This window comes from Apis dorsata, unplaced genomic scaffold, assembly GCF_000469605.1.
Source record: "Apis dorsata unplaced genomic scaffold, Apis dorsata 1.3 scaffold_58, whole genome shotgun sequence".
Classification (NCBI taxonomy): Eukaryota; Metazoa; Arthropoda; class Insecta; order Hymenoptera; family Apidae; genus Apis; species Apis dorsata.
Window position 1 is genome coordinate 1,597,342 of NW_006263358.1, and position 22,443 is coordinate 1,619,784.

At 37.0% G+C, this 22,443-nt stretch overlaps 3 protein-coding genes and 1 long non-coding RNA gene across 5 annotated transcripts; 2 read left to right on the forward strand and 2 right to left on the reverse strand.

The window, feature by feature from the left end:
* Window positions 1–783: 783 nt before the first annotated feature.
* Window positions 784–9,897, reverse strand: LOC102671971. 2 transcript variants are annotated; one of them, XM_006609614.2, is made up of 5 exons: window positions 9,781–9,897; window positions 9,512–9,597; window positions 9,338–9,416; window positions 8,573–8,742; window positions 784–1,188 (listed from the first exon to the last, which is right to left on the reverse strand). In XM_006609614.2, exons 1-5 carry the CDS (start codon window positions 9,802–9,804, stop codon window positions 1,179–1,181), a joined length of 369 nt encoding a protein of 122 aa, XP_006609677.1. In that variant the 5' UTR covers window positions 9,805–9,897; the 3' UTR covers window positions 784–1,178. The 2 variants fall into 2 exon arrangements, with proteins under 2 accessions (XP_006609677.1, XP_031371070.1); XM_031515210.1 differs by lacking the exon at window positions 9,781–9,897 and having other exon boundaries at window positions 9,338–9,438; window positions 9,512–9,596.
* Window positions 8,741–9,158, forward strand: LOC102671878. Its single transcript, XR_420858.2, has 2 exons — window positions 8,741–8,890; window positions 8,976–9,158. It is a non-coding gene; the product is annotated as an uncharacterized LOC102671878 (long non-coding RNA).
* A 59-nt stretch (window positions 9,898–9,956) lies between the features above and the next one.
* On the forward strand, window positions 9,957–15,955 carry LOC102671737 (LIM domain-containing protein jub). The gene is made up of 6 exons (XM_006609613.1): window positions 9,957–12,407; window positions 13,314–13,404; window positions 15,031–15,200; window positions 15,270–15,332; window positions 15,404–15,586; window positions 15,668–15,955. The coding sequence occupies exons 1-6, from the start codon at window positions 10,488–10,490 to the stop codon at window positions 15,887–15,889; spliced, it is 2,649 nt and encodes an 882-aa protein (XP_006609676.1). The 5' UTR covers window positions 9,957–10,487; the 3' UTR covers window positions 15,890–15,955.
* A 947-nt stretch (window positions 15,956–16,902) lies between these two features.
* LOC102671470 (angiotensin-converting enzyme-like) lies at window positions 16,903–22,439 on the reverse strand. The gene is made up of 17 exons (XM_006609612.2): window positions 22,295–22,439; window positions 21,820–21,957; window positions 21,575–21,733; window positions 21,412–21,511; window positions 21,190–21,333; window positions 20,799–21,102; window positions 20,544–20,696; window positions 20,360–20,484; window positions 20,108–20,283; window positions 19,867–20,027; window positions 19,675–19,797; window positions 19,416–19,600; window positions 18,133–18,421; window positions 17,915–18,060; window positions 17,762–17,841; window positions 17,592–17,610; window positions 16,903–17,445 (listed from the first exon to the last, which is right to left on the reverse strand). Exons 1-17 carry the CDS (start codon window positions 22,370–22,372, stop codon window positions 17,375–17,377), a joined length of 2,451 nt encoding a protein of 816 aa, XP_006609675.1. The 5' UTR covers window positions 22,373–22,439; the 3' UTR covers window positions 16,903–17,374.
* Between the last annotated feature and the right edge of the window lie 4 nt (window positions 22,440–22,443).

Here is a 22,443-nt window from a genome sequence, read left to right on the forward strand (position 1 = left end):
GACGAGACAATTGCAGTCCCTTTCGAAGAGGAATGTTGAAAAAGAACGAGACAGTGTCGATAAAGAATTATTAAGCATCGTGGAAAAATTCTATATACACCTTATATATAGCGTGATCCGTAAATATATCGTATATATTTGTTTTTTTTTCTGAAAATTAAATAAGACAACGAGTTTTACTTCGGTTCGTAACCTGTTAACACGGAAAGGGTAATTGTGTCGAATTGAGAGAGAAAAAGAAGAGAATGGGATTTAGTGTCAATCCATCGTCGTGGCATCGTTCAGCTTCCGGTCTGCGTGACGGGACTGATTTCCGGGACCGTTCCGTGCTGCATGCATTCAGAGGGACCCCAACATCGAGTGGTCTCTTTCCCCATGGCCATCGTCCAGTTCCTCTCGTTTCCCATGGGTGTTGTTTTCGTCTGTAACTGTACACTAAATTCGATAACACTGTGCTGTTTGTTCAAAGATGTTGTTAAACACTGTGTTGTTTGTTCAAAGATATTGTTAAACATGGTCCTCGAGATAATTCAAGATTAGATAGATTAAATAAGACCGATTGCTAATAAAATATTATCGATCGATAATTTGTCCACTCGTTGAAAATTGGATAGGTTTTTATAAATTACTTAACGCGAAATTTTTTCCAAGTGACACGAACGAGACAATTATCCTGTCAAAAATAGTACAATTGTAACGATAATTCGAATAAACACTTTATCAGAGATAGAGCGAACAAACAAAACGGTAGAGAAATTTTGCGCTGAACAAACACGAATAAAATCATTAAATAAATATATTTACGAGATAAAATATGTGTCACAGTCGAAGTTACTGGTTTCTTATTACGACGATCTACTTTAGCGAGTGGAAATTCTTAGAAGTAAGTGTGCCCTATGCGCGATACGAATGTGCTGTAATGCGAGCATCCTTTAGATGCAAGTAGCGCAAGAAAACCAGAGTAACGGAGTCCAAAAAATTTTAAGTGGATCGAGAGAAGCATATCTCTCGATTGCATATCCCGCGGCATTCGCTGTAACAAGATTCGCCGACGGCATCTAGTCCACGAGATAGTTCTTCGATGAGTTCTTCATTCCCATGAGTGTTGCTTTCATCGTTGAGGCGACTCGAAACCGTTTAAGCCTGTCGTTTCTTTCAGACCCACTTCATTAAATGTGTCAGATATCGCTAAAAACGATAAAAATTACATTTTCAATTGGGATTTGATTGATCTCGCGTTGAAGCATCCGTAAGAATGAATTAGAACGCCTATCGATTTTCGAGTATGAGAATATCCCATGAGGAAAATTGGTTATCGTAATAATTCAGAAAGCAAAAATCGATCAGCTTTTTCTTATTCTCAAAACTATTCTCAATTTATAGCCGGGAAAAGGAAAAGGAAAAGGAAAAGTCATCGAGGGCAGGCGAAACTAGACCAGTCATACTCCAGGTGTTAAATCTCGCTCGATAATAACCAATTTCCGCTTCTTTCTCGAAAACGTGTCAGATGTCAAAAAAATATCTAACACCTCCTTGGGCGAATTGGGCCAAGCGAAAGCATTTGAATTTATAACAAAGGGAAACGTACAGTCATTGTAACATCGAAATTATTCAGAATATTTGCAAGTAATCTCGAAGAGAGCTCGAAAGTTACGTCACGCGCGTTTAATTAACGACGAAAGTAATTATTCTTTCTATATACGCGTTATATAATGGATTAATTGGTTTCGAGTGTGGGGGATCGGTAATTCGGGAGTGGTTACGCAGCAACACCTACTTGCGTTCTGATGATCGACTTACTTACTTACATTACACGGTTCGTCAACTTCCTTCGAACGAGGTTGACACGGAGAGGCGACGAACGTCATTGCACGCGATAAAGAGAAACCCCAAACGGATCGGGAAGTAAAATTATCCTCGACAGTTCAAGCGCATCGGTAAAAGCAATTTTTTTTATTCCCTCTTTGTTTATTCTTCTCTCCCTTCTCTAATATATAATAGATAATAAGTCGTATCAAAACGATGGGATTTAATCTTCGACTTCCTGTTATATATTGCGTATAGGAAGAAATTCGAGGCGCATCTCACGTTCGACAAATACGATTGATAATTCTACGACCGAGGCATACGCTCATGTTCCATTGTTAAAATACTTTTTATCTTAAACGTACGTCACGTTTACGCCGCTGTAGCCTCGTTGAATATCGTATGACGAGTAAGTTATGACTAAGAGGCCGGCGGGTATGTCATAGGGTAAACAATTCTGGTCGCCCACTGACAAACATCCACTGACAATAGACGCCGCGAGGGAATAAATCGTCTTTCAACCGCGGATCTATCGTAACCGGAGAATCGGGACGTATATCATCCTGTCGTTCGCGGATCCATGCGAGTCTCGTTCGTTATGCTCTACACCTTCAACCGGTGATCGTAGAATATATAGAATATAAGATTCAGAAGAAGTTGGATGGAACTTCTGAAACGAAAAACGTCCGTGAAAAGTTCAAAGTTCACGCGAAGTTGTAATTAATGGCTGTACTCGTACGATGGAAGTAACATTGCTCAGCCACGATACAAGCCACTTTGCCAATGCCAATAAATTCTCTTGCATAACAGCAAGCAGCTTGGTAATAAAACAAATTTTACAAAGCCCGGGTCATCTCATAATCCTATTTAAAATGAAATTGCAATATCGAAGAAAGAGAAATTCGTATCCTAATGTTAATGAAATATTAAATATCGGTAAGTAATTTTTAATTTTTTAACAATTTTCGAAAGATCGACAGAATTTGAGGCGAGACTCAAAATAAATTATTAGCGATTATACAGGCTACGTATAAAAGAAAAATGTAGTTCGCTCAAAGCTTCGTCGATTTTTATTTTCGTCGTCACGGTTAGATAGGTTAAGTTCCGCCGGAAGTGGAAGCGATTTAAGTATTGCCGGAAATACAGGGCATACGCCGTGGAATAGAATCGAACGGGCATTGTTCGTCGCGAAATCGCGTGTACACCCGGAAGTGGGGGCTCGTTTCCGGAAGAAGGTGAAAATGGCTGACAAGATCGCGACTCTAATGAGACGGAAAGTGATATTCCCTCCGAGTTCGAAACGAATCGTGCGTCAAACCGCTTCTAATTTCTAACTGTGTCACGTTCAGATTGATAATTACAATCGAGATCTAAATCGTAGGAGAGACGAGGAGATTCGCGTTGTCGCTAGAATTATTAGATTCTGTCACGAAAGATATACGAGCTGTTCCTCGAAAGACGTCCATTATTTCCGTGTGACGTTCATTTCCTCTTTCATCAGGATGCTTTCACGTGTAATCATGCTAAAGTGGCTTCATTACGTGGAAACGGTGGAGTGATGATTCGCCGTGTTTGCGTGTGTTTGCAAGGGTGGAAAGGTGCAATAGACCGCGCCTTGCCAAGGGTGCGGCCCTACCAAGGGTGTGGTGTTTGATACTCGATTGTGGCACACGCCTGCTTTATCTTTTATTCCTATTTTATAAATGTATCTTGCATATAATTAACTCTGTTTATATCCTTTAAATAATTTTTAATTATTTCGACAATACATTTGACGATCTTTAATAAACTTCCATTCCGATTCTTGTTATTCCACGCTATTCCACTACGCGATGATATACCGCTAACAAGCCACAATTTAATACCGTTATCCGTGAACTAAAAATCGAGGAATGAATTCGCAAGGAACAATGTCAATTACTGAAAATTGTCTAAATTCCACCACCCAAGTGTTTTATTACGCACGCAACTGCCTTCCTTGCACAACGTTTCGCATACACAGGATCTTGCTGCGTCAACTATCGTGCACGTTACTTCTCACGTACACGTGGTCTCTCCTCGCGTATAGTTGCGTACACGCACCGGCTATGAATTTTATTCTTTTCAAATCAGCAGGAATGTCGGAAACCACACAAGACTGCATTCGGACATATGCAAGATGCGATTAATTAACGTCGATAGCCAGATGCCGTTACTTCGTGCACCACGGCGTTTACGAAAAAGTCGTGAAATTATACGGAACGTTGAACAGGAATTATTATTATTATTATTATATTTAGTTATTGTTCCCCCAAGGAAATTTTGTAAAGCCATAGTTGGACAATGGACACTCGTTACTCGCATGAAAATACCCGTGAATATTTATCGAGTCGCGCGTTTTGTCACGTATTCTTGGCATTGGCTACTACAAGATTCGACGGTATCTCAGATATACTAATAATACGGCAATAGTCAATAAATCACGGTTCATTTGTTGATCTTTGATCAAAGCGTGGCTCGTGCAATCCAACGATAATTGTATACGATAAAGTGACGATGAGTAAATACGGTGCAGATCCACGGTTCTTGCATGGAAAGACCGTGAATCTGCAGCATCTATCATTTAGACGGAAGATGGAAAAGCGAATAATTATATATGTGAATCATATCGTTTTAATAATGTTTTCTAACATTTATTTATTCATTGGTCAAGCGTACGTGACACAGATTTCTCGAAGAACGATATTTTATCGAGCATATGAGGCACAATTCTGTAGAATGTACGATAAGGGCATCGAGGGATTTCCGGCAATAAGTCGGTAAAAGATAATTCTTTTTTGAAAATCGAACTTCCGCGGTATGAGTTGGAGAAACGGGTGATTGGCTCGAGGTCAAGTTGCAACGATGTCTTCCTGTGATTCACGATCAGAGAGATCGCGTGCAACTTGAAACTCACGTGAAACGAATCGAACTCGAATCAATTACGATCCATTAGCACGAAAGTTTCTTATAATATAAGGTTTGTAGTAAAAAATATAGTATCAGGCTATAATAATGCTTGGAATATTTTTTTTTACGAATGATAATATAATCTGGATAATTTAAATCGTATAAGCTCTGTAATCAAGTAGCGAAATAACTTTCAATTGGAAATTTTTAAATATCGTATACGTGGGAAAATAGTTTTATGGAATTAAGAAACAAGTGACATAAATCGTTAGAATTCTAATCGCGGTGAAACTTGTTCCTGAGCTCTGAGAATTTTAACCAGCTAACTAATTTCAGGATATGATGAAGGTGCGATCGAGTTTTCACCACGCGGTGTTACGCATTTCCGGTGCAGTATGCGACCGTTCGTACGATACTTTCGTTGCTTAAGAATTTCATATTTCCGGCACAAATTCGCCATTTTTCCCTCTCCTTGTCATAATGAAATCATCCACACAGCTCTCGCTACGTAACAAATTTATTTTCTCCGCAGAAACGGAATTCGCTACGGGAAATTTTAGAATAAATATTATATTATAATTACGATTAATTATCACTGATTAATTTATGAGACGACCTAGTATAAGACGGAAAATCTGGGAACCCGAAACCCGAACAGACCGTTTCGACATCCATACCTTGGAACTGGTAGCGCGTGACCATCTCGTGTGATCTCGTGCGAACCAAGACGTGATCTCATCGAATTCTGGTCCCAAATGTTTAACTTTTTAATTTTTTTCTCAACCGTGCTCCTTCGTTAATTAATAATAATCAAATTTCGTGCAACGAGAGTCTTGCATCCTCCTTTCAAACTCAATTGATCCAGAAAGGCTTCGTTCGTATTCTCATAGCAACCGTACACTTTCCATTCGCACAGATACCAATTATTCATCTCAAAGGCAGAAAGCGTAATCGTATCCTCATTACAAGATCCTAAAAAGGCGAACGAACGCAATCCATCCATCACAGTGCAAGAAATTCGTTCATCGTGCAATTGCAACTCTTCTTTTAGATTCAATGGTTAAAATATTAATTGGAACTTCCTTCGTGGATAATTAAGGACGTCGGTGAATTAAATTGGTCGTTTCAACGGTACTCGAAAAATTATTTTGAACGTGTCCCTGGACGAGTAGCGTAGCATCTGACGCGAAATAACGTGGGAAGCGTCCTTCGCGTATAACGGCCTTCCTGAATCGCGTGACGCAGGCAAATTAACCGTTCGTTACACATATTCGCAACTTCCACGGTTATGGACAAACGAATTCGTCTTGTTTCCATTAGTTTCTAGTTCCATTTTCCAGCGGTGTGGTTCTCTTATCCTCTTGCTTTCGAGATCACGCAAGCTTCGCCATTTCTTTCGGCCCGTTTCCGAGAGTTTCCTTTATTGTTTCACTTTCACTTTTTCTTTCCTTATCGTTCGAGGAACGCTTAACCGGATATTCCATAAAGTATAATTAGTTACTTATCGATTAAACGTTTTAAAATTCATAGACCTCCTCTTGCTTTCAAGATCGCGAAAGCCTGGCTACGGTCGTCGTTCTTTAACTCTGAGAAAGGAAAGCGATTGCCTTCTCCGTCTTTCTTCGTCTCTCCTTCTTTAGGACGACCTATTGTTTCCCCAGAAGATGGATGGGAACCGCGAATGTGCCGCGATTATTTTCTCGGTTTTAACTCACAGCATTCGAGGATAAAGATGCGTTTATGGCGATAGAAAGTAACCTGACACGGAGTTAAGTACCTTTTATGACTCAAACATCTTCGCGTGAGAGCTTCTACTAAAATCGATTGATCGACTAATTTCTTATAATTATGCGTAAAAAAAAAATTAATTTTAATTGTCAATACATGAGCAAGAATGGGTTATTGCTTCTAAAGAGTTAAGATCTTCGATTTTAATTAAGTTACCGTGAATTTCAATGTTGTTAGGTAAATATTCTTTATCTATCGAAACAGTTTCACGCGAAGAAACAACGAGTCATAATTTGCATTGCTAATGAAACTCGTAAAGTCTCGTGCCACTTTCGATGAGTTTCGTATACCGCGTGAAAAAAGAATCTTACGTTCATGCTGACGTTAATTATCGTAAACATTCCACTCGTTCACTAGTTCTATGGGGAAGATCTTTAATAATTACACGTACGAATAATTACTCTCAACATTGTGTCGATAAATTTCTAGTTGCAGTTAGAACACGAGCAAGATCGATCGCGATCGCGATCGAAAGAAACTTAAGGACGACATCTCAATCACATCGGTCTGGCGTCCGTCTGAATTCCTGACAAGGTAGCAACCAAGAAGCAGCGTAATACCGTACGAAGCAATCTCGCATGCGACACAATCCACTCACACGTCGCTACGAAACGAGGCATACACGATGGAAACACGTGCAACTCACTTGCACACATGTTAAACGAGGGAACCGGCAAGACTTCCGTTGCTTGGGGCGTCGCATCGATACTAAAAGGTGTAGGAATTCGATTCGATGGCACAAAAAGGAACGGTGTAAGCTCGCATAAACGCGAACGAGGAAACGCATTGTCGGCACGGATAAAGAAAAAGGAAGAAAGTCGAACTCGAGGAAATTTGAATCGTGAACGAAATCTTACTTTCCTAATTGTCGACAAAAATCACACGGTCGCGCGCTTTCCTTTTTTAGAAAGCTAAAATCCCCTTTGTGCCGCGATAAATCAGCATATGTATACAATAAATCGGTAAACAGAAAGGATCTAATTATATCGCGGTTTAATTAAACCATTCCGATGCTGTATATCGGTCTTTCATCTTTTTCCGCGAAGAAATCATCTTTTCCGCCTAGTCACCGTACAACTGGAATCGAGAAACAACCTGTACATCTCTAAGCGCGAGCATTGTGCACAGCTTGCACACAGGTGTATCGTACACACTATTACCGTGTACACGCGCGCGTATACGCACGATCGGCATCGGTATAGAGGATGTAGTTAACCGAGCATTATAATATACAAGCGTCCACTGATACTACATCCATCCACCATTCTACAAACATAAATTCTGTCCTGAGTGCACGAGCATAGTGGGTGTCGTTTCTATTGTGCACCAAGACAAATGGACACGCGCGTGTAGGGGCGTACACGCATACGATCAGACGCGATTCTATTCTCGTGCATTCCGAGCCATGCGGGTAGCACAGGGCTGCACGTTTCCTGTGTTCGCTCACGACACAGCCAACCTCTCTTTACGCGTGCGTAAATGCGTAAGCGCGTGTACACGTGAACACATGTGCGATCTTGCGGCCGTAAACCGCGTGTTTATTGTCGCAGCGACGTGGCAGTACATGAGAACCCTGATGTCATATTGTACCGCGGTTCGACAGAAATGGATCGTGATCTGGTGTCAGTTTCTGTACTTCCGCTCGCGGCACACGCAATGAATCGCGTGTTTGAATATTTATTATAAATAATACGTATTTTTGTATTTTAATTATATCTAGCCTTGTTGTCTAATTACTAATCCTAGATCCTCTAATTATTATCTTTTTAATAGGTTTCGAATCGACTATGATTTTCTATCGTCAAAAAATCATGAGCCTTAAATTCTAATAATTTATTATTATAGTATTTATGAACGAGAGATTGGTTATTAAGAGACAGGCTAATGGAAAGACGGGATTCAAATACGTACTGTTACATCAGAGGCGATATCGATCGATCGATCAACCAGTATTAACCAATAATGTATAGCTGCGCAGGTGCTTGGAAAAACGTGGGTTTTGCCGTCTCGTGGGTGGCTCGAAGGCTAGAAATCTGTGATTTTTGTTCACCTTTCGAAAATATAAAGTTTTCGTTGAGTGTGAGGTCGCCTTCGCCCACGTTGTTGCGATTGGTGAACAGCTGCGATACACGACGAATGAAAAGTTGGTTCCTTTCCCGCGTAGGAAGACAACGAGACAGTGGTTACGGCAATACGTGCAAACTTGAGCCAATGATCGAACTTTGAAACAAAAAAGAGAAAACAAAATTAATTTCGTCTGTGGAATATATCCTGGAATATAGAAAAGATAAAACGGTTATTTTAATCATTAATCTGACAATCGTCACACGATTCGATTTTAATCGAGGAAGATGCATCGCGCCGAGAGGTTATGTGTCAATTGTTGCAAATTAATTGAGAACACGATGCGAGTGAACATACGTGATTAATTTCATTGCTTCTTTCATTCTCAGAATCCATCGATCACGTTGTCGGTGATCATGAACGCGATCTCGTGAACAAGGCGTCGATTATCCCAAATCTTTCAGACCAATGAAGTATCGATGACCGTTTTGTTACGTCAGCCAAGCACAAGAAGCCTTTTCAAGCAATTGTAACGCGTACTCTTAACGTGTAATAAATAATAAAAAAATCATGAACTATCTATTTTTTGATACTTGACTTGAGTGTATGCAAGAGATATTCCTGATTGATAGATAATACTCTATGCAAGAGATGTTATTGATAGATAATTTCTACGTGTCGATCATGGTAGATACAAAACGCAGACAGTGTATATTGGAATTACGTTACATTATTATGCGAGACACGATACCTGTGAATGCATGATGGCGCGCGAGACAGGATCCTGCATCTTTACCTGTCGACCTGTCCATTCTGTTCCTAGCCAGGTCCTGAAAAAACCTGTTTCGGCCACTACTGAATGCATTTGCTTCTGCTCTACCAACAACCAGTAGAGAGGGGGAATGATCTCGTGTTAAATTCCTACCTGTTTTCGATAAAGATATCTTCATTTAAATGCGCAAAGGGTGGCAGGGGAGACAGAAGGAGCCCATTTATGCGTCTTAAAGCAAACTGAAAACGATATCTATTAGTTTTTGTCTCTACGGAAAAATCTACTCTTTCTTTCGTAAAATATATCGATGAAAGTTGCATTCTTTAAAAGTATCAATGTAAATATAATCATCTTTGATAATAATAATTAACATCCTGTGGAAAAAGAATTGAATTTTATTATAATAAAAGAAAATGTATTACCTTTGTCAATGGATGAATTTTCATTTTGCACCGACCATAGCGCCAATTCAACTAAAAGGATAAGTCGTTATTTTGAATGCAGGAATCTTACTTTCCTTTACTGAAATCGGGTTTGTGGCGCCACATAGTGGAGGAAGATAATAACACAGGTTTCGTCTGGATGATTCGTAGCAGGGGAAAATGTCTCGTAGGTATCTGGTTTGACGAACCACGATGCGTGTGGGATACATGTGTGTGCGTATCGTGTGAATTTTCGCAGGTGGTGATTTTTCGTACGGAACGAATTATCCGAGATTTTGTGCCGGTGGACAAACGCTAGTCGAAGCAAGAAGACGTGAGTTTGAGGCGCCGTGATCGCGGGGCGTATCCCAAAATCGTGGGGGAAAAACGGCCCTGATTTTATCCAGTAAACTTCGTCGCGATATGTGTGTCGTGTTTTGTCGCATCTCATGAAAAAATTACGATTGTGAAAAAAAAAGAAACATATGTAAAGACGATTTGAAAAGGTTAGGCGAAGAAACAAGTCGAAGAAAATCGATTTGACATGACGACCACCAAGCTGATTCAGCTTGTTGAACGATGTCGAATTTCTTTGTAATGATTTTTTTGAAGTCTTATTTTTAAACAATATTGATATATAATTTTCGCACAATAATTAAAAAATCTTTTTCTCTTATCATCGATCGCTTTACTGTGAATCACTGCCAATGTGTAACTCGGCCGACGATTCTTACGTACAAAAGCTAGGTTATCTGCAACTCGGGGATGAACCCACTGACGCCGGCGGTGCATCGGGTACCGGTAGGGTCACGGGATCACGACCTGAGGCCCAGGTACCCGTGTCGAGAAATACCATAACAAGAACGGATACCAGAGTGTCTGGGAGACCAGTTGGTGCTATTGAAAGTTTTATTGAAAGTAATACTGATACTTGCAGACAATCAACAACTGATTACAAGTTATATGAACGTGAAAATATAATAGCTGCATCAAGATTTGCCACACCAAAACCTGTGGAACAAATCAGTGCTCAGCAACAACAAAATCAAAACCGTATGAGTCATCAACAAGCACCGGTATATGAAAATATTGACTACTATCCACAACAAAATCAACCTCATCCTCCTTATTATCATCCAGTGGAATCTAGAAAAAGTCCTAAAAGTAGTCCAAGAGGTTCATTAGCAAGTGAATCTTATGAACCCACTTTTAGAAAAGCACAACCACAAGTGCCTACTGGAAACCGATATCAATCTGCATCTCCAGCAAAAGAATTACCTCCATATGAAGCACCTCCCGTGTATGAAAATATTCAAGAAGTACATTTCCCAGATAATACACAAAATAAACCTGGTCCACAGGTTCCACCAAATTATTATCATCCAGCTACAATTAATGGTGGTGATTATGTTGTCATGACTGGTAAAGTAGGTCAAACACAAAATCAGAGAGGTATAACACAAAGTTTATCATATACACAACAAAGAGGAAGCAATATACGTGGTCAAAGTTATGATGGTTCAAGTTTACAACGATGTGTTGATTCCTCTACATCAAGGTACTTACAAGGATCTTCTTCATCTTTGGATCATCAGGCTGGTAGAAGTGCTTATGTTCCACCATCTGAATTACAAACACCAACCAGAAATTTTAATTATAATTCTGAACAGCAACAACATTCTCCCAGATCAGGGCTTCCTTACCACAGTGAATCTCCACCAATCCGTTTACCTCCAGAACCACATCATTATCGTGGCACTCTGGATAGTTCAATAAGTGGACAGCATGGGTTTAGAGCTTCAAATCATATAGAGAGTGTACAACAGCCGCAATATCGTCAGGATAGCCCTCAAAATTATAAACCGTACATAGAATCAAATACAAGAAGTACAAATGCAAATATTACAGGAGAAACTCAAGCTAGAAACTCACCTGTTTATGGTGTGAGGCAAGGAGAGCAATCTGCTTGCCGTAATTCTCCTTGTTACTCTCCAAACAGAGTGTTGCCACCAAATGAAAGAAATTATCATCATCAAGAATCTAGAGCAGATTTTCCTGCCAGAAATTCTCCAATTTATTCTTCTAACAGATCAACAGAGCATTTAAGATTAAGTAATTTACAAAATGACAGAAATTTTGTTCAGGAAGTACCTGAGCCTTCTGAAACATCAAAACCATCTCCTATGTATTCACCTAGCCGTAATGATAATTCCAGAATTGTAACTAATAACAATAATATAAGAGGTTCTCCAAAATCAAGTCCAACTCACAATCAAATATCATCTGATACAGTCGTACAAAACGTGATTAATTCACCAAGACACGTGTCACCATCTTCCACGAATAATATCGGAAGTCCTCTACGTGGTCAAATACAAACACCAGTGACTACTGGTACACCTACCACCGCAGAATCTGATCCAAATATTCATGGACCTAGAATTACCAGTCTCCCTCCAGGGGTGACCAGTGGTGTGGCCGGCCCTGTCTTTTTAAACGCTGGTGTACCTGTGTTACAAAGGCCATCCGAACCTGAACCGGAGGAAAGAAAGTCAGTCAGTCCACCAATGAAACCGACATCTGGCAAGGGATTACTACCCTACAATGTCATACCACCCAGACCTTCCGTAAGGAACTATAACATAAAAAAATTAATATATGAAACTTGTCTCCAATTTCTCCAATTAATATAATAATTTTCTAATAAATGTATTTTCTGCTTTTTTTCTTTGTAAAATCAGTCTACAATGTATCGCTACAACCATATTAATTGGGTTACGAGAACGCATCATTGCTTTCGATTTGTGTTGGCCGATTGCCAAGCATGCTGATCCATTTGCATACTGATTTAATATAAAAGCTATAGCAACTAACACTTTATTTATACGATATGCTTCGATGATTTTTTAGAAATTATTGTTGGAGAAAAAATAAAAAGATTGTACATTTTTTTGTCATTCTCATCCTGTTCAAGTTGTAAATAAGTTATAAAAAAGTTTGCGTTTCTTTTCATACTTAAACGATGACATCACGAATGTCAGTCGTTATCGCCAATATTTTACGTAATGACTGACCTATGTGACGATAAGATTAGCCGTCTGCCTAGATGGATATATTGTTTCAAACAATTTGAAAAATATTTCCTTTCATGATTTGCTAAAAAAATAAAATAAAAAAAAAAAAATTGGCATGAATTTCGAGGACTTTTGGCATCGTTCGAAAAGAAACGCGATATTTTACGATTCGTGACGAGTCCTTTCTTCGAACTCGCGCTGAATCACACATTGTAAATTGTCAGCTCCTGACAAACGCTGTATAGTTACCGTGTAATATTTTATTCATAGACTGTGTACGCATTCCCGCGATGCATGTAATATACCCTATGTATCGACTTTTCTCTTTTTGCCTCTTGAAACGTTGTTTGTAACAGTATGCAAATTTATGTGTCCCTATGACGAAATATCCTATCTCGATCTATGGCACCATTTGTCACCCGACCGATCACAACGCGGGATGTGATTTATTTCTTGCAGGGGCCCACCGAAGCGGAGAGAAAAATAGAAGAGTTGACGAGACAACTCGAGGAGGAGATGGAAAAACAAGAAGAGGAAGGGGAATACTTCGGTAAGAATCGAATACCAAAACAATCGTCGAACGTTCACAAAGATATTCCATCGATATCTTTAAATCTGTTGTTGGATCGAAACTTTCTCGTTGCATCATCTTTATTAGGAACAATATTCATTTATTCTTACCGATTATCGTGATCCGTTTTTCCAGCAATATTGATATAATATGTTTAAACAGATCAAAAATGCGATAATTTCGCATAATTCCATCATTAGGGGACTTAATTTCCGACACGTTCCGATCCATAATTTGCAGCCGATTCCAAGAAGGAATAAAAAACTAGCAGGGGTACCGTGCCAATTCCCACGGCGCAAGTTCCCTCCTTGGTTAGACCGGTTTCGGAAAATGGAGTCAAGTTTCAGTGTGTCGCGAAACTTTTTAACAGCGACGTTTCGTTGACATTCACTCTCTGCCCATTCGTTTCCACCTACGTGTCTTAGCACCTACATGAAGCACCGCAAGTGTGCGCGTTACATGCGTATGTAAGATGCACGCATACATATATCATTTCTCCCTTGTATTATACGTGAGTATCGATGCAACGTAAGGTGATGTTCACATTGGGCATTTTGCTCGACGTCTATTCTCTTTTGAAATCAATTATTCGATATTTCGATGAAAAATATTGCACGAATATAAAGATAGAACCTCCAAATAATAAGGGTGCAGAGATATCAATGAAGTAATCCTCTATATCATAATCGACGAAGAGATTTATAACATTATTTATTTAAAATTTCTCGAAATATTTTGTCACACGTTAAAAATAAAGTTTCACGATATATTTTCTTACTTTAATAATTTCGAAAAATTATACAATCGTGAAACACTTATCAATGTAGATAAACATGCATTCGATGCAAATTACTTTCGTCCATGTCTATATTCGGTTCCCTAACATTTTTTTTTTAAAACCAGTATTTTCAGAATTATTCATACACGATAGTGGTCTAGATTTTATTTGAACGTAGCTTAAACACGAGGCAAAGAGGAACTGAAAGATCCGCGCGAGTGGATAGGAACTTCAGTTGAGCGAGCCAATGTCGAGTCGAGAGGTAGCCTGGCGTTTAGGTTGAGCTTAGTTTGTGCTCCTCTTCGTTTTTGTGTACGAGTTACTATTCTTCGTGTAACGTCCTATACACGGCAAACAACCGTGGCCAGGTCGCGCTCGCCGCGGTAAGTAATCTCGTTATAGATAGACTAGTCCGACTCGTTGGCGGATTCTAGTTCGAGCGAGACTGGCCTAGTGAAACCGAACCATTGAATCGAAACTGCAAGTGTCACGAACGGTGAATGAGGGATAAAGGATTTCTGTGATGGGAATGGCAGGGCCGGTATTACCCATTGATAGTTGTAAGTGCGTTTCTTCCAACTAGTTCCTCTATATCGTACCATTAGCCTATGTTTCTGACAGTTATTGACCCTGAAGAGCGGATCTCATTGTCGAGTATCGATGGGGGTATTTTTAAACGCTGCCAATGCGACCGAACTATAGAGTTATGGTTGACAAGGCACTCGCACGATTCCAAAAATAGTTCAGGGGTTTATTGCCACGAAGAAAGTATTGTCATGTGGTTTTGACGCGATATCTGTAAAGAATACGTTGATATTTTCTGTCAGGTATCTGTCATACATGCGGTGAAAAAGTGACTGGAGCTGGCCAAGCCTGCCAAGCCATGGGCAACCTTTATCACACAAATTGCTTTATATGCTGTTCGTGTGGAAGAGCGTTACGCGGCAAAGCGTTCTATAATGTTCACGGAAGAGTATACTGCGAGGAAGATTATCTGGTACGTAAGACACTAATTGCGATGGACGCGTGATACGATGACATAGCTCATAGAACGTTTTGTCTGTAGTATTCTGGCTTCCAACAAACCGCCGAGAAATGCGCAATCTGCGGTCATCTCATCATGGAAATGGTAATTAAGTCGATGATGTTAAAGTGACTTACGTTGGTATTGTAATTAACCGAATATTCCCTTGTCCATAGATATTACAAGCAATGGGGAAGTCCTATCATCCAGGATGCTTTAGATGTTGCGTTTGCAACGAATGTCTTGATGGTGTTCCCTTCACCGTCGATGTGGACAATAAAATTTATTGCGTAAACGATTACCACAGAATGTTCGCGCCAAAATGTGCCTCCTGTGGTAAAGGAATTACTCCAGTCGAAGTAAGCAATTTCATTTTTATGTGATGTAATTTCTTCTATAAACAGACGTGATTTTGAATAATGGGAGGTCTTGCTTTTCAGGGCACAGAGGAGACCGTAAGAGTCGTTTCCATGGATAAAGATTTCCACGTAGATTGTTACGTTTGTGAAGATTGTGGCATGCAATTGACTGATGAACCGGACAAACGATGCTACCCACTCGATGGTAGACTTATGTGTCGTGCGTGCCACATCCAACGCATATCCCACACGCAACCCAGGGCACCACAGCCAGTATCAGCTAGTTATCAATTTATGGGATAAGTTAAGTTAAAAAGTTTTAAATTGAATGTTTAAAATTGAACTGCGCTCGCGTATCGATCATCCAATGATGAATATCGTAAGAACTGATTAAACAAACCGACCTATTAATAATATAAACCTTAAGTATGTCTATCAAAGTATAAAAAGTTTACAAGGTAGAAATTCATAGAAAACACAGATATTGATATTTATGCAATATGATTAATCTATATCTACAAAAATAATATAGCTTTATTGTTCCTCTATAACTTGAGATATTGACATAACCTAGCAAGACTGGATACAGAATTGAAATATTTAAGGCGAGTAGATACTTACAGACATTGTCTGCAAATGCTGCAATTTATATCGAGAATATATATCTGAGAATATATATCTAAAAACAATAGAGTCTTGTTGGATATATATGTAGATACAATAATTAATATAGTATGTACAAGAATGTTGCATGTATATGCAGATGATATCTATAAGCTTAAAACGCCTTCATACATACACTGCCTCTTGGGATCATTTAGATTTTATAATCAGGTCGATGTTTGATCTTTTTTAACAATATACGTGTATATCCTTGCGATCTACAAGAAACAATTTTCCATTGACAGCTATTAATATAAGTTATATTTAATATATGTGCTCTTATTTATTTTGTCTAAGGTACTGCGACAATGCAGTAATCTCGTTAGGATGAACGAGTTGCGCAGGCAACTGTGATATATTAGCATAATAATTACATCGTCGTTAAGCAATGATTCCTTATTTTAGCTCGTGTATATATGTGCACAATTTTATTGTCAGGTCGTTTTTTTCCTTTTTTACGATTAAGAATTTGGATTCGTATGATGATCTATAATAAATATGCTGTATTATTACCATATTCGATGTATCGCGTTTGCTAACAGTATTTATTACGACAATACATCATATATCAATTACTAGTATCAAAAATTTCATGCAATACTCTTTGACGTTTATGATTATTACTCAGGAATTTTAATGATACAATCATAATGTTATTGTTGGAAATTTATATAAATCTTAATATTTGAATCTAAGAATATTCGATGTATTAAAGGTGAATAATTTTAAGATACTACAACGCACAAAATGTGCTGCCAAAAAAAAGCTTCTCTATATCTGATTAATAAATATTTCTGCGTGTAGATAACATAGGCTGATGATAAGTTGCGTGTATTGTAGGTGAAAAGTACAATGTTATTTAAATGTATGCACGGTATGTAAGGTAAAAAAACATCCGTTCAATAAAGAAAGATATATCTGACCAGCCTTAGTTGATTTTTAAGATTTAAAGGTAAAGGAGTTATACATTATCTTTTGTATAATATTACATACAAGATTTTTCTTTTATCGTAACATCATAACGTTTACACATTTACAAGAATTAATATACATCCACCCGATCATCCAGGTTTTCAGATTATAAATTTTTATCCATTGATCAAACAGCTTCGTCTTATCTATTCGCTATGTTTTCGGAGGTTCCGTACTTCGTTCTATCGTTTTGAATCCTGCTTTTGTTGTTTTACTTGATTCTGCTGTCTACAACATAGGGTACATGTTACATATACGAAGAAATATAAAATTGGATATCCTAAATATAAAAATAGCGTAAAGTCTAAGACAAGCAGAAAATAAATAGAGATAAATTCTAATCTCTGATAATAAAAGAAAGTAAACCTACACACAATTTCATATGCAGACTACATCAAGAAGGCATGTAGGCATGTAAGAAGTAATTTAGATATCAGTTTTAATTGGAAATAACAATTAGAATAGTAAATTGGGTTTAATCTTAAATTAAATAAAAAAAAAAAAAAAAAATAATATTTAAATATAATTATATTTGCGTACCATATGTGATTGTTTACCAAATGACAGAGGTTTTACAATTCCCGATTTGCTAAGTTGTCTAATTGCCATTGTTGTACATCCTATATGTCATGTACGTATTATTATTCATTTTTCGTAATCGTAAATTTAATACATAAATCTTTATTTAATTACCTATAGTGATGGTATATCTAAGAGGTGTGAATATTTTATAAAGAAGATATGCTAATGCCCAATTTCCAACATCTGAGTTTTTTACCACTTCTACATATTTCTTACTAAAATGCATAAGTTCCATAACGTATGTAATATCCACACCACTGAAAAAATAGACATAACAAAGTAGTGTGATAGTGTAACTTACCATACAAACACCATATAACAGAGCTTACTTTTTAATTATAAAATAGAACGAGACCATCCAACCTATAGAAGTAATTATATGAACTGGTATTAAAACATGCCAATAGTCCTTCGTCATTTGCTTCATTTTCGCAAATACTGTTACTTTTTTTGCCGGTTCTATCTTCGGGATATTCCTTTTACTAGCGTTCAAGTTATAATATCGCGCCACCAGAATATTCTTAGTAAATTTATGTTTATATGGTATTTCGTACGCTTTAATATGATTGAAAAACGGGACATAATTGCATGACAAATTTCTATAATGTAGATGCTTTTCTGAAATTGACGATATCATCTTGTCTTGTATGTTTGAATCATTGTCAAAGTAATAACTTTACGCGTTAACCTACCGAAAAGTTTAAATCTCCAACGTCCTGAATTGGTATACCGTATAAAACGCGTTGTTTCTAAGAAATTTTTTGTCGCTAGTATAGGAGTAAATCCTAATGTAGATGCAAATCTCATGCCCCGGCAAAAAATCACATCCATTTTTTAAAGACGAGTGTTGATATTTCTAACCAACAAAGTCCTGTTGTTCGTGCTGCGAGATAATTATAATATTGATTCTTTCGATTCGCATGTTTTACGCAGATAAATTGGACAGAACAACTTACCGGATGATTTTTACGTTCTGGCGGCGTTGACTTACGTTGTTATTAATAAAAATTACATAAATATATTAGCAAAAAAAAACTCACATGTTTTCTATGTCGTATATTGTAAAAGACTGTTTGATGATCAGAACATAATCATCGACAGCTGAGCCATCTACCGAGTTACGTATCGTTAATATATAGGCGACGGCCATGTTTGCTAAGATATTTTGTCAGGGAACTTCATAAACAACTGTTGGTTATTATTTTTAACAGCAATAAGATTGATCCAGAATATTTATAAATAAATTTACAATACAAAATATTATGGGAACATTTAATATAATAACATATAAATATGCTGATTTTTGGCATCAATTGCTAGTACATATACACAAAATATAGTTATTTTTGATTATATAAACTTTGTTTTAAAGATTTCATAAGATATTTACATAATTTTTTATATATGTACAATGATATTTGAATCTGTATTTATTTGTTAACACATTAAAACTTGCGAAATAATTAAAACCAGTGGAAGAAATAATTGCGAGGTGATTTTTCGAGCGCCATTTTGGTACCAGTGAAAAAATAACGCTGAAATAAATTATAGAACAATTATAACTATATAGAATATATTAGAATATAGTCTTTTTTATTATTTTTATATTTACCTGTATCGTCGCGATTTGTAATCCATCCGACAACCGGCTCCATTTCATTTTGTCGTTTCAACCATTGATTTAAGGGCTCGAAATATCTCAATATAGCTCCAGCATCCATTCTGTTTGTTCTTCCCCTTGTCATTTGACGTACAACATCTTTCCAAGGTTTAGATGAACCCATTGATAATACATCACTAAAGAAATAAAAAAGAAATAAGATATATTTTTTAAATTTTTATCTATAGTCATATAACAATTTATCACGCACGATAATAATCTTCCAGCATCTCGTGATCTGTAAAAATCACAGGTATGTAGATCACCAGTGTGACCTGCTATTTCACATAAAGATTCGAACAATTGAAATTGTAAAACAACACCAACAAAATATCTAAAAATAAAGTCACATCAATATTGGGATTTATTAAACTGCATTATAACTGCAATAAAAATTGAATACTTGGCGTAAAGAGCATCAGCTGGTACATGATATTTTGAACCAGGATCGAAATCTCTTTCCGATCGTGGCACTGGCGGAACAATTCCTTGATATTGTAATCTTAACTCCCACCATTTGTTCGTCATATCCGCAACACCCTCGTTGAACACATACCATCTCCACTTTTAACATAATGCAAATACAAATTTTATATATCGATTTCAATAAAGATATCGTATTTGTAAATAAAATATTGCGAAACCTCATCGACTATGTAAGCAAATGGCATGTAGGCAATTTTACGAAGCGCCATTAGCATTAAAAAATTGATATCACTTCCATAATCATCCGTAGTATTGTCATGTAATTCGAGTTTACTTAAATGTTGAGGCGTGAACACTGAGAGTTCGATTGCATCGCTGACTGCCTCGAAGAATCCTAATTTACAGTCATGAAATTAATATTTATCCAATTATTGAACTTTCATTACTAGATTGATGATGTTTCTCGTCACCTGGAATTGCTTCGTTCCTAAATAATAATGGTTGATCCCGATATTGCAAATAATATTGTAATCGAGCGATTTCGTGATGAGCCGATAATAAATCTTCCATCGTAACTCTCGTACATTGTTTTATCCTGTAAAATGAAACTTCAATAAGTAAAATTGTAATATATCAATTAGTAGTGGTAAATACCTGTAATCGATTCTATTACAAAAATCCCAAGCGCTAGGAGAACACTTTACATCTCTGTCGATAGGTTTCTCAAACAAGGAAAATCTCCAGAATTCAGGAGGCATCGGTTTCATACCGAGCGAAGTAAAAAATTCCTCTGCTATTTGGAATATCCTTTAATATTTTTCAATCACTTATTTAACTTTTTCTTTTTTTTTGAAATTTATCAATTAATGATAAATTTAAATATCACTCAAATGAGTGAATAAATATTACCTTAAAGACGTGAAACTTTGAATCATCATCTCCAAAGTGACATCAAGCTTCTTACTTGCCGGAAACGGTTGCACCAGATCGTAAAGTTCTTCCCAATTTTGCGCCCACATGTTCCCCAAGATATGCGCCGGAAGTGGTCCATCCCTTCTCACTTTGTCCCCGTATCTTTCGAATAATTTTGTCCTCACATAAGTGAAGAGATTTTTGTACAAATGCATAATGGCCGACATTACATCCGCTGTGTTCTGTTGGAAATATTCTTCTTCGAAAAATTCTCTCATTTGATCACCAGCATCCTGAAATCCTAGATCGAAAGATATTCTTGAAAAGGGAAAATTTTTAGAAAAAAATATTTATATGTACACGTTTAAATATAATTTTATTCTATCACCATTTAATCTAGCAGCTTGATTCGCTAACTGAACATATCTTATATATTTAGTCTTCAATTGAGGTCCAGTGGCTTCGTGCCAAGCATGCCAATAATATAATAATTCATCATAGTTTTTCGATTTTGCCATTGCCTTATTCACATCTTAAAAAAAATGTGAATACAATTATTTGATATTTTTATATCGATTGATCTTCACTTTAAACTTGTGTAGAAACTAACCGTGATCCAAACTTAGATCGCAATTTACTTCTATAGTTCTGTAAGGACACACTCGTGTTCTCGCGTATATTTCCTTCATTTCCAATATAAGATTGTGTAACTGAAAATATTAACGATATTTTTTTAATCTTTTAATTGACTATCATAATATCTTAATATTTACCTCGTTGAATTTGTCATCAGTCAAAGAGTTTCGTCCTTTTATAGCAATCATTTTTAGTTCCCTTTGAGCGAAGGGATCTCCTATTCGACTCCAAGCAAAACTTACGGCTTTTCTCCATGAAATTCGATCAAATTTCAACTTCAAAGATTGTTCCTCTATCTACGATAGAATAGAAATAAAGAAATAACGATTTTTGGAGATTAAATTTTTATTAGAATTTTGTATTTAATTGTTAATAATTTAACCATTCTTCGACGATTCTCTTCAGTGACATTCGTCGCAAAATTCCATTGCGCTGTTATTACTCTCGTACACATCGCAGAAGCTTCATTGTCATATTCTCTAAGAAATTGCAAAGCATCTCCTAAATTCACGTTCATACCCTGAATTAAATTCAAAGAAAGATGAAAGGGATTTTAATACATTCGATCACGTTCTATTTCGTCTAATCAAACAACAATATAATAAAATTGTGCAACGCTATTTGTTAAGCGTGAAAATCATTCTCTTCTGGCCTAGATAATGCTATTATGTGATGCATGACTAATTAGAATTTTAAATACGAATTCGGCCTAATATCCTTGAGAGTATAATGAGTCTTCCTCCAACCGTGTCAAGTAGGCAAGCTTTTATCAAAGTGTATCATCTCCAAATACCGTTAATATGATTATTTATGAACGACAATGAAATAAAAAACATTTGAATTGATATTGTATTTACCTCTAAATATTTGTTGAAGCTTCCTTGCATCAGAGAGCAAACGATCAAGATACCGATTAATTTTCTTACGATCATCATCTTTACCGTCGTTCAAATGGAACCAAAAATCAATCAAATAGATAGAAAAAATCGTGGATGGTTCTCGAAAT